Raw genomic sequence first — 15499 nt, forward strand, 5'->3', positions numbered from 1 at the left:
GCATTGTGTATCTTTAAAATGAAATTGTACACTGTTGTGTTAAATGCATTAAAACACTGAGGCTGCCATCTCTTGTTCACCTCATGTGATTTCAGACTTTTCATTGATCCGCTTGCCATTGTACCTTTAAATTTGCATTTCCCTCAGCAAAGAATGTTCAGAACTTGCAGTATTAATTGCTTGTGCAAAAAGATTTATTTGCTCCTGCAGAGAGTTTGTATCCCTGTAAAGTTGGTCAGCAGTGAATCTTTATACATTTCACATAGAGCAGAATGTTTGACTGCTTTCAGCTGCAGATGTCTGGACTTCCACTGAACATTTGCCAATGGGCAAAAAAGACAAGCAAATGTTTTTGCAGATGTAAGAATGTTGGCATTTTTCATGGCTTTCATCATTTTGTCCTATTTTTTAAGTCTCCTTGCTTACAAAAACATGTATGTACTTTAAGCCAATGACATTAATCACTCTTGTAAAAATAAGAGTATTGCAACTCTACATAAAATCAGTGCACTTTTACACCCTACCCCCCACCCTATCAGCCCAAAATCACAGCATATTAACATTGATTGCTCTTGTCCACCTTTTCTCTCTTGTTAAACTGGAAAGTATGTATTTCTTTTTCCAACTAAAATGTACCTTAATATATTTCATGCATACACGTAAGACTTCCCTATGTTTAAAATACCTCTGACTACACACTACATATACAAAACTGTTGTATTATATATAACATTACATTTATAGCATGACATTTTTATATAAATGGTAAGAACATTTGTTTTACTTTTTTTTCCTGTTACTGCCCTCCTAAACATTAATGACAAAACAGGGGAAGGGGTATATGCTATAGTCTACCCAGAGGTATAACAACTTCAACAAAAGGCAATTCTTTTTCAGCCATTTTTTCTTGCAATGCCATATTTCACAAATGTGATTGATGCTTTATGTTCTCACATTTATTCAGCAGTTTCACTACTGCTGGTCACCTGTTCATCTCTCGCCCGCTCCTGTACTTTTTTTGTCTCTCAAGCATTTGCCTTTGCAATGTGGTTAAACATTCCACTGGCAAATTCTTACTGAGCTTTGTCAGAAGAATGAGAAGCAGAGTCGCCTGCTATTTGCTGGTTGACTCTTTATTTCTTCCTTAGCTTGTTCTGTATCCAAAATGTCTTAAGACAGCTGGATACAGTAGCTTGAATCTTATCCCTCCTTTACCTTCCCTGTTTGCTTGGAAAAAATTGCTTCTCTTCTGCCTGCTGTACAGCCGATAATCATTTTCTACAAACACACTACTGTCTCTAATTTATAATACATTTTTCCTTCTGCCACTGTGTCATCTGGATCAACTCTTTCTGCTTTCTCATGATCAGTTTTGATGCACGCAGTCTGTACCCCTTTCATTTAAATCCTGCTGTGGAACACCAGTCCATTTGCTTATTTCTTTCATAAAATGAATAAAGGCATATTCCTTCCATTTTCAAGTAGCACAGCAGAAAATTCCATTTATTTCCTGAGCACTCTATCTTCTGACATCCCCATTTTTTTGAAACCGCTCTTCTTAAGACATCTTGCACTTAACCAGCTTGTCTTCATTTCAGCTTCTGATTTTTGCAGTTTGTTCTATTTGATCTGAATAACTAGTTCAATTTTCCTGCCTTTTGCATCTCAAATGCGCAGGTGAAAGCTGCTCTCTCTAAAGCTAAAAACACAGCATCAATGGGACCGGATGGTGTCCCCGGCTGTGTGCTACACGAGCTAAATGAGGAATTAAACCCGCACATAAGGCAGCTGTTTAATCTCAGCCTTACCACAGGATACGTGCCCAAGGAGTGGCGTACGGCAACTGTGGTCCCACTCCACAAAGGTGGCGCCTCTACGGACCCTGGTAATTACCGCCCCATAAGCTTAACAAGTCTAGTCTGCAAAGCTATGGAGAGGATCATAATGGAGCTCATAAACAAAGATATAGGGGACTTGCAGACATTGGACCCGACCCAGTTTGGCTTTGTCAAGGGAAGATCATGCCTTTTGAACTTGGTCGACTTCTTGAAATAGTCACCAAGGCCATTGATGAGGAAAGGCAGTCCATACAGCCTACCTTGACCTTGCAAAGGCTTTCGACACAATACCCCACTCGGGTATTGTAGAAAAACTTACCAGCTTAAATGTAAACCCATATGTCACAAGATGGGTTGCAAACTGGCTTAAGGACAGAACCCACAGGGTTAGAGTTGCTGGCGCTGTGTCAGACTCCAAGCCGGTCACAAGTGGTGTCCCACAGGGCTCGGTCCTTGGCCCCTATTGTTTGGCATCTACTTCTCAGAAGTACAGGCCAACATGGGAGGACTTTGGCTGACAAAGTTTGCAGATGACTGCAAACTGGGCGCCATAGTGGAAAGTGCATCGGACACGGATATCCTTCAGAAGGGACTCACGGAAACAGATAGCTGGTGCCAGAGCCATGGCCTGAAGTTAAACGCCAAAAAATGTATAGTCATACCCTTCGGGAAAAACAAGGTAACCCCAAGCTACCATATAGGTGGCAAACCACTAAGCACAGAAGAGGTTATCAGGGACCTGGGGACCCAGGTTGACAGTGGCCTTTCTTTTGACACTCACATTGCTAAAGTGGTTAGAAAGACCTTCTACATTGCCCACCTGATCATGAAGGGATTCACATCCAGATCTAGTGAGGTCATTGTTCCCCTGTACTCTTCACTTATCAGACCAATGATCGAGTACAATGCCCCATTCGGGATGTATCTCACCCGACATCTGCAGCAATTGGAGAGACCCCAAAAGTTCCTCACCAAAAGGATAAAGGGACTCCAAAATCTGTCATATGCTGCCAGATTGAAGAAACTCCAGCTCTATTCAGTCGCATACCGTCTGCTCAGAGGTGACATGTGCCTGACATACAAGGCCATGTCCAACCCGGAATTAATGGACATGCTCCACCTCAAAAATCCAAATCCACCAAAACCACTAGAGCAAGCGACTTAAACCTTAGCACGGATATAAATAGGATGTGCTGGAGGGATAGATTTATCACTCAGAGACTCCCTATGCTGTGGAATAAAATCCCGGTCCATGTGAGGCAGAGCACCTCGCTGACTCTGTTCAAGAGAAATCTAGACCTGTGGATGGGAGATCGTAGGTTTACCCCGGGAATCATCTCTGGGTCACTGCTGGTCAGAGGCACAACAAACTAATGGGCACAGTATTTTTTCATATAAGGGGTGGCGTAAGCCACAATAATTTGGGCTAGGCTTATAAATGCCTTAGGGCAGATAGCCTAGTATAAACCTATGAACCTATGAACCTATGAGTAGATGTACTCGATTAGTATTTCATTTATTTAAATCGCCTCTGAGAACATTTGATTTATTGTTCCTCTAAACTACTAGTAGCTAAACCTTGAACTGCTTTTTGTTGAACAGCTGCAGGATTCTTTGTAGCCAGTGTTTTTGCTTCACCTTTTCTGGTTGATTTTCTTTTGGGTTCTCTACATTTCTTCTTTACTTGCACCCACGCAGTGTACGCATTGGCCAGTAACTGAGTTTTACTCAGACTGACAGCATCTCTGGCTCTTTTTTTTTTTTTTTTTTTTTTTACACTAGGAAACCTGAAATGAAGTCAAAGTGAACTTTATTTCATTTAGACTCCACAAGGGTAACCTAAACGAAATTGTGTGCCTCAAGCTTGGTATTGAGATGGCAGTTGCACGCATACAAATTATATGTAGCACATGCAACATACATAACTGACTGTTTTTACTACATACTGCTATAAATTACTATGTCTGCAGTTTTTAGCAGCTCAGTGATTGATATTTCCACATTTATTTATTCCTTACTTATTTTCTGATATGTCAGAATAGCTAGCAAATAAATTTTGCACTTGATTGGCATTGTAAACCGATAACGGAGTGTCTCATAATTCTGTTGCACCATAATGGTTTGACTGACATAAGACCTTGTCAATAACTAACACTCCTGAGATTACTTCCAGAGTTCCAGAACCTAATTGCCTATGGGAGGAAACTGTTCCTCAAGCTGGTTGTTTTACAGTGCATGCTGCTGTATTGTTAAACAGACCATAGGCAGAGTATGTAGACTCACTGGTTATTTTACTGTGCATGCTGCTGGATGACAAGCTTGTAAACAGACCATAGGCAGGGTATGTAGACTCGCTGGTTATTTTACAGTGCATGCTGCTAGATGACAAACTTGTAAACAGACCATAGGCAGGGTATGTAGACTCGCTGGTTATTTTACTGTGCATGCTGCTAGATGACAAGCTTGTAAACAGACCATGGGCAGGGTATGTAGACTCGCTGGTTATTTTGCTGTGCATGCTGCAAGATGACAAGCTTGTAAACAGACCATGGGCAGGGTATGTAGACTCGCTGGTTATTTTACTGTGCATGCTGCTAGATGACAAGCTTGTAAACAGACCATGGGCAGGGTATGTAGACTCGCTGGTTATTTTACAGTGCATGCTGCTAGATGACAAGCTTGTAAACAGACCATAGGCAGGGTATGTAGACTCGCTGGTTATTTTACTGTGCATGCTGCAAGATGACAAGCTTGTAAACAGACCATGGGCAGGGTATGTAGACTCGCTGGTTATTTTACTGTGCATGCTGCTAGATGACAAGCTTGTAAACAGACCATGGGCAGGGTATGTAGACTCGCTGGTTATTTTACTGTGCATGCTGCAAGATGACAAGCTTGTAAACAGACCATGGGCAGGGTATGTAGACTCGCTGGTTATTTTACAGTGCATGCTGCTAGATGACAAGCTTGTAAACAGACCATAGGCAGGGTATGTAGACTCGCTGGTTATTTTACTGTGCATGCTGCAAGATGACAAGCTTGTAAACAGACCATGGGCAGGGTATGTAGACTCGCTGGTTATTTTACTGTGCATGCTGCAAGATGACAAGCTTGTAAACAGACCATGGGCAGGGTATGTAGACTCGCTGGTTATTTTACAGTGCATGCTACCAGATGGTAAGCTTGTAAACAGACAATAGGCAGGGTATGTAGACTCACTGGTTATTTTACTGTGCATGCTGCCAGATGACAAGCTTGTAAACAGACCATAGGCTGGGTATGTAGACTCGCTGGTTATTTTTGTGGCAGCTTGTCATATTATAGACCATGTATTGCTGGGAAGTTGGAGCCTGTTATTCTCTCAGCAACCTTCACTACCTTCTGTAGGGCTTTTTGATCTGCAATTGAAGAACCCCCATGCCACATCGTGAAGTTGCTTGTTAGCATGTTTTCTATGGTCCCCCTATAGAAGGTGATAAGGATGGAGGGTGGTAGATTAGCTTTCCTTAACCTCTTAACCTCTACAGAAAATGCAGGCATTAGTGGGCTTTCTTGACTAGGTGACTGGTGTTTAGTGACCAGGATAAGGCCTCCGCAATGTGGACTCCCAGTAATTTTGTGCTACTTACTGCTTCCATCCTCTCTCTCCATTAGTTATGAGTAGAGAGTGCGCTGGATGGATTCTCCTGAAGTCTATTATGATCTCATCGGTTTTGGTGATGCTGAGATCAAGGTTGTACCTAGTACACCAGTCAATCAGTAGATTCACTTCTTCCTGTATGCTCCTTCACCTTCATTACTGATGAGGCCCACGACTGTCGTGTCATCTGTAAACTTTATGATGTGATTGGTATTAAATCTGACTATACAGTCGTGAGTCACTATGTTACAAAATAGTGGACTCAACACACATCCTTGGGGTACTCCTGTGTTTATTTGTGATGTTTCTTGAGGAATTCTTGCCCATACATACGTTTGGTGGTCTTTCGATCAAAAAGTCCAGTAACCAGTTGCACATTTGTTACATGTGGATACTTATGACTAGATGGACAAGTTTCTCAATTAGCTGTCATGGGATAACTGTGTTTGAATGCTCAACTAAAGTTAAACAGCATCCTAACATAATTGTCCTTATTCTCCAGGTGTGCTATTGCGAGATGTAATGCAACTGAGATGGCATCTGCCATGGAGCCATTAGCATGATATGCAAACTGTAGTGGGTCGAGTGCAGCTGCTAGTTTTGCTGACAGGTGTTTCTTGACCAGTTTTTCAAAATGTTTCATGACGGTGGACAGTAACATTCACATTTGAAGATACCGGCTTTAAATGATCACTTTCCCTTTTTCTTCTCTAAATCCCATAATCTTTCTTTCTATCCTTTACTCTTTTTTTCCCCCAGCAAAGTTTCTTCCTATCACCTGCTGCCGGCTCACTTCTTCCTCCACACTATTATCTTCCATTTGGAGCCTACTAAATCTGTTTTATAACAGGTTTGTGTTTTGTTTTTCTTGTAAATTCTCCATTTTCTTCTGCCTTTCCTTTCTTCCTCCCCATTCTACACTCAGTTTTCTTCATTTGTAATATTTTAAGCATTTTCAAGATCCATTGATTCATTGTCAGAAATGCAGTTTTGCATTTTCAGCATTTATATTTGCCGTGTAAGTATCGTCAGTACAATTGTTTTGCGTAGTGGGTGATACAAGAGAAGTAGCACGTCACTGAATAGAAGGTGGTCGAAGAGAAGTAGCACATCACTGAGTAAAAGGTGGTCGCACAAATGACTTGAATAATCAGAGATAAATGGCACCTAAATTCAGAAGTGCATTATACTGGCATAAAGCTCTTCATAATGGAATTGCTGCTTGTCAGTTAAGTCAAACTCGACACATGCAACCCGCATGCAAGGCCTCAGCCTGGTCTGTGACATTAGTAGAACTGGTTGGCAGGATAGATGTGTGTCCCAAAGACTCCGTCTGTGGAATAAGACTCCCTCTCCTTGTGAAGTAGAGTACCTTAATAGCCCTCTTTAAGAGGAAACTAGATGACTAGATGGGAAACAGTGCACCCCTGGGGTGTCCCTGCGGGGGAAACAGGTGCTGACTTTGTGGGAACATGGGTGAAATTCTTGGCTAGGCTTTTATAAGGGCCTCTGGGCAAATAGCCTGGTATCATCCTATGAACCTAAGAAGAATGTGGGAGAAGAAAGCTGTTAAGTAAGCACTACAACTTGTCCTGTAGGTAGGGAAAAGAGCTATGCAGTCTGTATTCACTTTCCAGTTGTTTCACTGTACATATTTAAAAAATTTGAACTGTTTTGCTGTCTATATTTATTAAAAAAAAAAAAAAAAAAAAAAAAAAAAAAAAGTGATGCATACATCCCATCAACACTTAAAAATGTTGATTTCTGTTGTGCATGATGTGTGCTTTGCACTTTGGGAAACTGAATTTGCTGTATTGGCAGTCAAATCCACTTTGTAGTCTGCTTCCTGTTACGAGTAACAATGGTTTCCTTAGAACCTTGCACACATCTTTGTTCTCTGGTGTAAATTGTTTGACATAGCTCATGCATGCAGTATAACATCCTGGCTCATGATCAGTAGCATGAGGTTTTTAGTCATGTTTGAAAAACATTCTGTATACAGTAAAACGCTTGCAAAACTGTCACTTAGAGAAAATTAAGGTTAGGGGATGTACTACCACTGAATATATATGAATGTAATTTATTTTTACTCTACTTTGATTTGTTCTGATAGACTGGTTTATATTGTGCAGACCAAAATCATTTTTTTAAGATAAGAATGAGGAATGCATTAGAGAGATAATAATAAAAAAAAATAAAACAGTAACATTTCATTGCATTAGATCATTAAAAACAGTAACATTTCATTGCATTAGATCATTAAAAACAGTAACATTTCATTGCATTAGATCATTAAAAACAGTAACATTTCATTGCATTGGATCATTATAATATTGGTGTTGTAGATGTTTCCGATGCCATGCTTTGTCAGATTTTACATGTTGATGGATGCAGTATTTGAACTGAAATAAATACTTTTAATTATGGAATATAAAACTTTAGCTCCCAAAGGTCATAATATAGATTTAAACTGGAAATTATTTGTGTGAAGTTGTAAACTCCAGGTGTGTATCTTTAAGAAAAGTTTATTTAAATTCCTTTTTGTGTTTGTGTAATTAGTAATCTAGATTAGTTTAGTTGTAATGATAAATGTGATTCAATTGCCATATTACTGAGATTTTTATATTATATAAATTTACTATTCACCTGCCGCGGTGGTGCAGCGGTAGCGTTGTCGCCTCACAGCAAGAGGTTCTTATGTTCGATTCTTGGCTGGGAGTGTCTTTGTGGAGTCTGCATGTCCTCCCCCTGGTCGAGTGGCATTCGAAAGACATGCGTGACTGGGCGTGCCTTCGTTGAAGGTTGGACATCGAGCTGGCACCTCAGCACCGTAAAAATCTACTGCCAATCATTAGCGGACCGGCATTCCGCTGTGGTGACCCCTAACCGGGAAAAGCCGAAAGAACAAACTATTCACTTGCAGTGTAATTCCTTCAAGGTCATTCTGGACTGATATACTAGGATATGAGGCAAGTGTTAAATAGGTTTGTCATTTTTATAACTGGGAAAGTAAAAATGAGCATGCAAATGCATGGAAGAGAGAGATGGAATGAAAGCTCTGTGCATCTGCTGGAAGTAAACGTGGGTCATGTGTTTTTAGGGGCATAGGTTACATTAACTGCTCCGTTCTAGAGAGCTCCAGTTTGCATTTTTTCTCCTGTCATTTTGCTTTCGAAGTTCCATGGTTTATAAAGTTCTTATGCATAGTCATTGCTTTTACATTTTTAATAAGAGTATTAAGTATAAAAATCACGTTTGAAAGAGTACAAGTTTGGCCTACCTTTGGAGCATAACTGGTAATGTAATTGGAACATTACTATGATGGAGCGTCAGCATTTTATGCGCTTAAAGGAGCAATGGTGCTTGTGGCATATTTTGAAAGGTAATATCTTTAGATCTTGGATTGTGCTGGTGCTGAGGCATTTTCTTTTTCATTCTGGTTAATATTATGTTTGTAAGGCATTGCACCCCTTTTACAAAGGTGTAAAGAATACATTTTACAATACCACTGGGATATGTATTCCATTTACAACTACTTTTACTTCTTTGAGCTGAGTATGACCTGTCAGCATCTCTCTCTCTCTTAAATTAACAGAACACTTTGAGTGGAGACAAAAATAATTAATAATGCCATGTTTGGTTATTTCTTTGCTTGGCCTGTTTAAACACTTCACTTTAGTGGTTGTGGTGAGTAAACGCCTTCCTTTTATTGTTCGTGGTCAGTTGCAATACCTGTGTTAGACTTTGGTCTTCAACACACTTGTACTGGAAAATTCCCTTGCCTATAATGCTGGACTTTGTACTGAAACACTTCAGTGATCTGCAGGGCATTCTGGAAAAAAGTTAATCAAGATTTTATTGACAACAGATCATCAAATTCACATGTTGCTGAAAAGAGAAATATTATATGGTGATGATTGTTAGTCTGCTGCTAGAAACTTTTTTCTTTTCCTCAAAGTATTATGACCTTAGAGTAAATTATAATGTGTGGTAGTGGTGGCCTCTGGCATGCAGGCCTCTTTGGGCTTCACAGTAGTGTGCCATTGCAGTATGATTTCTGTTTTTGGAACACAATTTTATTATATGTCGCTGAAAAAAAATGCCATGATTTGTGTGGGGGTCCCTACCCAACTCCCAGGGCACTTGAATTTGCTGTATGCCACAGGTTGTTTCTGGTGTAGTGCTATTTTTTTCAGCCTTTAGGATGACCCTTCCAGCTCTCGCACGCATACTGTGCACACTTTTCATCAGTCTTTCCATGTGAGTTGCATAGTGTTTCATGTTCCTCAGTAATGTTCTGCAGCAAATACCCAGGAAGTAACTGGGGTGGGATGGGACGCACATCCTCGACTACTGAAGATGAAGTACAGGGTTACAGGACATTACAGGAATTTAATAACATTGTCCTCACAACAGTTTGTCCACTTGTTAACAGCACTGACCTGACAGCCACTTGTCCCAGTCTCCCTTTAAAGCTTTGCAAAGTTTAGTTATTTATGCATGACTGTGCATTCCAGAGGTTCTGATGGAAGACCTGTTCAACAAACTGGATCGTCCTGTGCTGGAACTGTTTTCAATGCATGATTTTTCTGTAATATTATGCTGTGCCCCTACTTTGCAGGATTGTAGCGTGCCTTCCGAATTATTTCACTAATTCAGAACCCCCGACCCCAGTGAGCAGTAACTGCTGAGCTAAGTTTGAAAAGGGTTTGTGTGAATTGCTGCTCTACTCTGGTTAACAAATCCGAATTTTCATAGTTGCACACCACCTTTCCAACTATCTTCTCAAACTTAGCTAGATGGTTCTTAAAATTATGATCTCCCCTTTTCCCCCTGTGGTGTATACTTTAAATACAGAATTAAAGATAACAGTCCATACACTAAAATTATTTAAGTCATTTAACTAGTTGGCTTGTAATAATAACAGCACATCACATTGGCCTAGTTCTTTGTTGACTCATCCATTCCCTTTTATTTCAGCTATGTGCTGGGCTGAAAATTTGCCACCTTTAAAATGAAATCCTTATATCATAACTTACAGGACATGCGGTTGACGACCCTTAGGCTTGTAGTTGTGTGATGAATCCCCCCCCCCCCCCCCCAATTAACGTGAGATGATCTGTAGAACATCCGCTGTATTGTTCTTGTTACTTTTTCCAAGTGACACACAAGCTGCATTTTGCCACCTGTGTAAAGAACTGACCATGTGGGAGCAATGAAGAACTTAATATCCGTTTTATTTATTAACTAGTTCAAGTAAGTAGACTGCTTTATTGACCCTTTTCAGTTATGACCCGAGCTCAAAGAGTAGAAGATGTATCCTGGTCTTTCAGTCTACAGTATTTTATACAAAATCAATGTATAGCAAACTTCAGAATATGGAAAGATTGAAAGCCGATAACTAATGTTAAAATGTCCAGTCAGAGTGTACAAAGTGCAAGTTAAGATGTGCATAAAATACAGTGTAATCATACATATAAACTACTATATATACAGGTGAAAATATTTGCATATAAGATACCACATTAAGAGGCTGAAAAAAGTTGATGAAATGTGTTCTATTGTTCATTATGTGAGATTTTAAGTTACTAATTCTTGTTGTAGCAGGAGTTGCATGTATTTGATGTCATGCTGGTCATATTCTTAAAAGGCATCTCCCACAGGTCTGGGTGAACTGGATTGATTTCTTAGGCATTCATGTCTGTATTTATGCTGCGTAACTGTTGTCCACTGAAAAGACTATACAGCACTAAAACCAGTACCATGGTGGTTCTTTAAGGTCTCCCAGGTGAAAACTGCAAATACCGCTTAATCCTCCTGTATTGTGTACAAGTTTTGACTTCAGATGATTCTTCAGTGCAAGATCCTGACAGTTCAATATTGTCAGAGCTTAACCTGTACAGGATACTACTTCTAATTTAGAACTGGGTGTGTAATGTTTGTTTTAATTTTAATGTGGAAATAGTATGTTGTGTATCCTGCCTTCAGTAGTGAAGCTGGGCCTTCTGTGGTGATGTGTTTGTTTGTGTTTACAGACAGGTTCAGGAAAGACATACACCATGGGAACAGGTTTTGATGTGAATGCATCATTTGAGGAACAGGGAATAATCCCTCGAGCTGTTGGTCATCTCTTCAGTGGTATCGAAGAGCGGAAGCACGAGGCACTGGAGATGGGGAAGCCACCGCCTGAGTTCAAAGTCAGTGCACAGTTTCTCGAGGTAAGCCTGCAATGTGTTCAGGACTTGGGGTGGGGGGGCTGTGTTATGAGCTTGAAAGGACCAAGGTTTGACAGGAAGGGGATGCTGGACACCTCAGGATTATTGTTTCACATGTGTTAACAGGTAGTGTATGAGGCTTGTACCTTGCAAGTACATATGAATGTGGTGCTGGAGGATCATGGGAAACGGGTACTAGTGAACTGAGCCTGGGGTTGGTTTCTCTTTCATACCTGGCTTATCTGCACCCTTGTGTCTGTCTTATTTGGGGCTGGGTAATCTTGTAGCCTTGTCTGTAGCATGACCATATGCGGTCAGTCTTCAGTCGGCTTAGTTGCAACCTTGTCTTTGTTTTTGTTTTAGGACTCACTTACATAATGTTTACTATATCTCTGTTTCAGGTTTCCCTTATTTGCAGCTGCCTTTGTACTTGTGGTAACCATCTTATCTTTTACTTTGTTTTTAACCTTTAATTCAGGGCTGGCTAACTTGCAGTCCTGTCTACAATTCTGGTTGAGAAGTAGTTGCCAGTTAGATGACTGCAGCTAAGCGTGCAGAGTTCTCCTCTGTGGGAGAAGAAAATTTGAGTCTTTCTGTAGCTAAATATATCTCACTATCTGCAAGTATAGCCTGGACATTGGTATAACGGGGGCAGGATCTTTCCCCAAAAAAGAGAGAGTTCATAATGTTACAGGGTTACAGGTATGACATGAGGGTGGAAGAGGTAGGTAAGACAGCGGGAAAGAACATTTCTTTGTAGATGTAGACATGAAACATATTGTCAGCAGCACTGGGAAGAATACAGTAAGAAACTGGAATACTTGTTGGATAAGGTGTAATGGAAACCATAACCATTAGTACAGGAAAGAAGAAAGAATCTCATGCGAGTGCTTTTGTGTTTATTTCTGCAACAGTGTCACATTCTTGTCATGACCTCCATTTGTGGGCAGGCTGTGCTCTTAGTAAGCAAACAGTACACAAGCTTGTTATTTCAGTGGTTGTGATACTTTTATAGGGAAACAGATGTTCACTGCTGTAGGAAACAAAAAGGGCCTGGTTTCTTTTGCAGTATACTTGACGGAGTATAATTAGCTTTGATACTGATGGTACAGAAACTGCTGAATCTAACAGTGGCTTGTTGATTTCCCTGTCAGGTGGCAGTGTGGTTTCGTAAACCCATTGGCAGTTGGGTAGTTTGCACTCAGAATTATCTAGAAATATTTACTGTGACAGTGAATTACAGTCTTGTTGTTTTACTGTTTTTGTAATTTTCCACGTGTTTAATAAACTACAGATTCTGATTAAATCGCTGCTTCCTTGCACCCTTAGTATTTGCAGGAGATGAACACTGGGCATTCTTGATTTCTTTTTTTTTTAATTGGGTGTGCCATATTGGCTGAATGGCATGAACTCACTCTACCCATTTGATGCTCATTAGATCACTGCTGTAGTAGCCTAAGCTATATGGGTTACGTCCTGCACAGGATACATCAGTAGCCTAAGCTATATGGGTTACGTCCTGCACAGGATACATCGGTAGCCTAAGCTATATGGGTTACGTCCTGCACAGGATACATCGGTAGCCTAAGCTATATGGGTTACGTCCTGCACAGGATACATCGGTAGCCTAAGCTATATGGGTTACGTCCTGCACAGGATACATCGGTAGCCTAAGCTATATGGGTTACGTCCTGCACAGGATACATCGGTAGCTTAAGCTATATGGATTACGTCCTGCACAGCATACATCGGTAGCCTAAGCTATATGGATTACGTCCTGCACAGCATACATCAGTAGCCTAAGCTGTATAGGATTCATCCTGCACAGCATACATCAGTAGCCTAAGCTATATGGATTACGTCCTGCACAGCATACATCAGTAGCCTAAGCTATATCGGTTACGTCCTGCACAGCATACATCAGTAGCCTAAGCTATATGGGTTACATCTTGCACAGCATACATCAGTAGCCTAAGCTATATAGGTTTCATCCTGCACACAACATACATCGGTAGCCTAAGCCATATTGGTTACGTCCTGCACAGCATACATTAGTAGCATAAGCTATATGGGTTATGTCCTGCACAGCATACATCGATAGCCTAAGCTTATATGGGTTACGTCCTGCACAGCATACATCGGTAGCCTAAGCTATATGGATTACGTCCTGCACAGCATACATCAGCCTGCCAGCTTCCAAAACTTTTAGGGTAGCTTCCACATGCTCAGCCCGTTCATGACTCGAAGAAACTGGGAGAGAATCAGTGGTCTAGGGGCCAAGTCTTTTAGAGATTTCCTTACCTTGAACAGTGTTCTGTTGTGATCTTTTGTGGATTGATGGCTGTGTAGCATTTCTCCATTGCTGAGCAGATAAGTTCCCTTTGAGGGAAAACCTTCCACAGTTGTTTTTTTTTTCTGTGAAAATTAAGAACTGTTTATTGCTAGGTATTAATGTTTTCGAGACTGTCACAAGACATTTTTGTCAGTTGAGCTAGTTTTTAATTTACTGTTAAGAGTAAACTAAACTTTACTTTTTATTCATTTTTATGAATTATTTTTTGGGGGGCTGGGACAAGTGTTTTTCTCTTCAATTACTCAGTAGCAAGCACAAAACACACTACATTTTCAGTACTTACCTTTTATCAACAATTGCTGACAGCACCCATCTTAAAGATGGAACAGATTACTGGTGTATTGATTCTTAATTCCTCTGGACAAAAGAAAACAAAAATTACTAGACAGCGTTTGGCAGGTCAGCAAGCTGCTGACCTGCCTCATCTGCTGGTGTATGACCCTTATAGGTTCCATGGAGCACGTTTCTGCTGGATTCCTCTGGTATAATTCCTTCAGCTACCATGGGGGGTTGAAGGTTGGGGGATTACATACATCTTCTGTAGTTGTTGGTGTCCTCTGTGTTCATAGGAGAAACACTCTTGTTGGTCTTAGACAAAGGAGTGCGGGATCCTTAAAGGCCTGGTCACAATGACATGCCTGTTTGTCCCTGAGTCAGGCCTCTTCTATGGATATGCCTTATAAAAAGAAACCCGAACGCTAAGCATTCATCTTCTCTTGTCTCTCAGCTTTAGCTAGGGAAGTTTTATTGATCTTGGCTTATGGCTTAGTTCGTAACAGAAAAAAGTTCTGTTTCTGAAGATTCCCAGTGTGATGAACAGAAAATAAAATTAGGGAGAACAAATTCAACTCTTTTTTTTTTTTTTTTTTTCTCTGTCCATTGATTTTGATTCTGAGGATAATAGCTCTTCTGATCTGTTCCCTATGAAGAATTTTCCTTTTCTGAAACAAACTCTAGAATTAATCCGTATTTTCAGTGGAAACAAAATACTAGTTTCCATGAAAAATATGATTTGTACAACTAGAACTTAGAGGCTATTGCTGTTCTGATGTTTTTAATGCAGCCTGCAACATGTCAGTCAGCCAGCCTGCAGCCACTAGGAAGGTAAACTACACAAGGTTACTGAGTCTTAAAATACTGATTTTCTAATCCCAGATCTGACCCTACTCGATTTCCTTGTCAAATCCTTCTGCATCTGAACATTTAGTGGATGCTGATCCCTCTTCCTCGGACACGGATGGTAAAGCTTTTGACAGATTGGGGAAAGCGTCTTCTGCCACTCTTATTTTTAGCTTTTGCTTGCTTGCTTTTGAGGGTATGTGGAACATTACTGCAACCTTTCATTAATCTGAAGGTTCATTTTGTACAAATGCTCTTGTTGCTTTTTCTCGAGTAAATAAACATGCTTTGTCTTCTGACGTGGCTGATGCCACTTCAAAAGCAACAAAACCAA

The 15499-nt window shown here is 40.4% G+C and overlaps 1 protein-coding gene across 2 annotated transcripts in view; it reads left to right on the forward strand.

The window, feature by feature from the left end:
* KIF21B (kinesin family member 21B) overlaps positions 1-15499 on the forward strand; it is a 1412490-nt gene that overhangs the window by 524930 nt on the left and 872061 nt on the right. For both annotated transcript variants that reach the window (XM_044076606.1, XM_044076607.1), the window contains exon 3: positions 11514-11696. In XM_044076606.1, the coding sequence (XP_043932541.1) occupies positions 11514-11696 (183 nt within the window). The remainder of the gene's footprint in view (positions 1-11513; positions 11697-15499) is intronic.

The sequence above is a fragment of the Protopterus annectens genome, chromosome 7.part0 (genome assembly GCF_019279795.1).
Source record: "Protopterus annectens isolate FY-2018-M chromosome 7.part0, PAN1.0, whole genome shotgun sequence".
NCBI classification, from domain to species: domain Eukaryota; kingdom Metazoa; phylum Chordata; order Ceratodontiformes; family Protopteridae; genus Protopterus; species Protopterus annectens.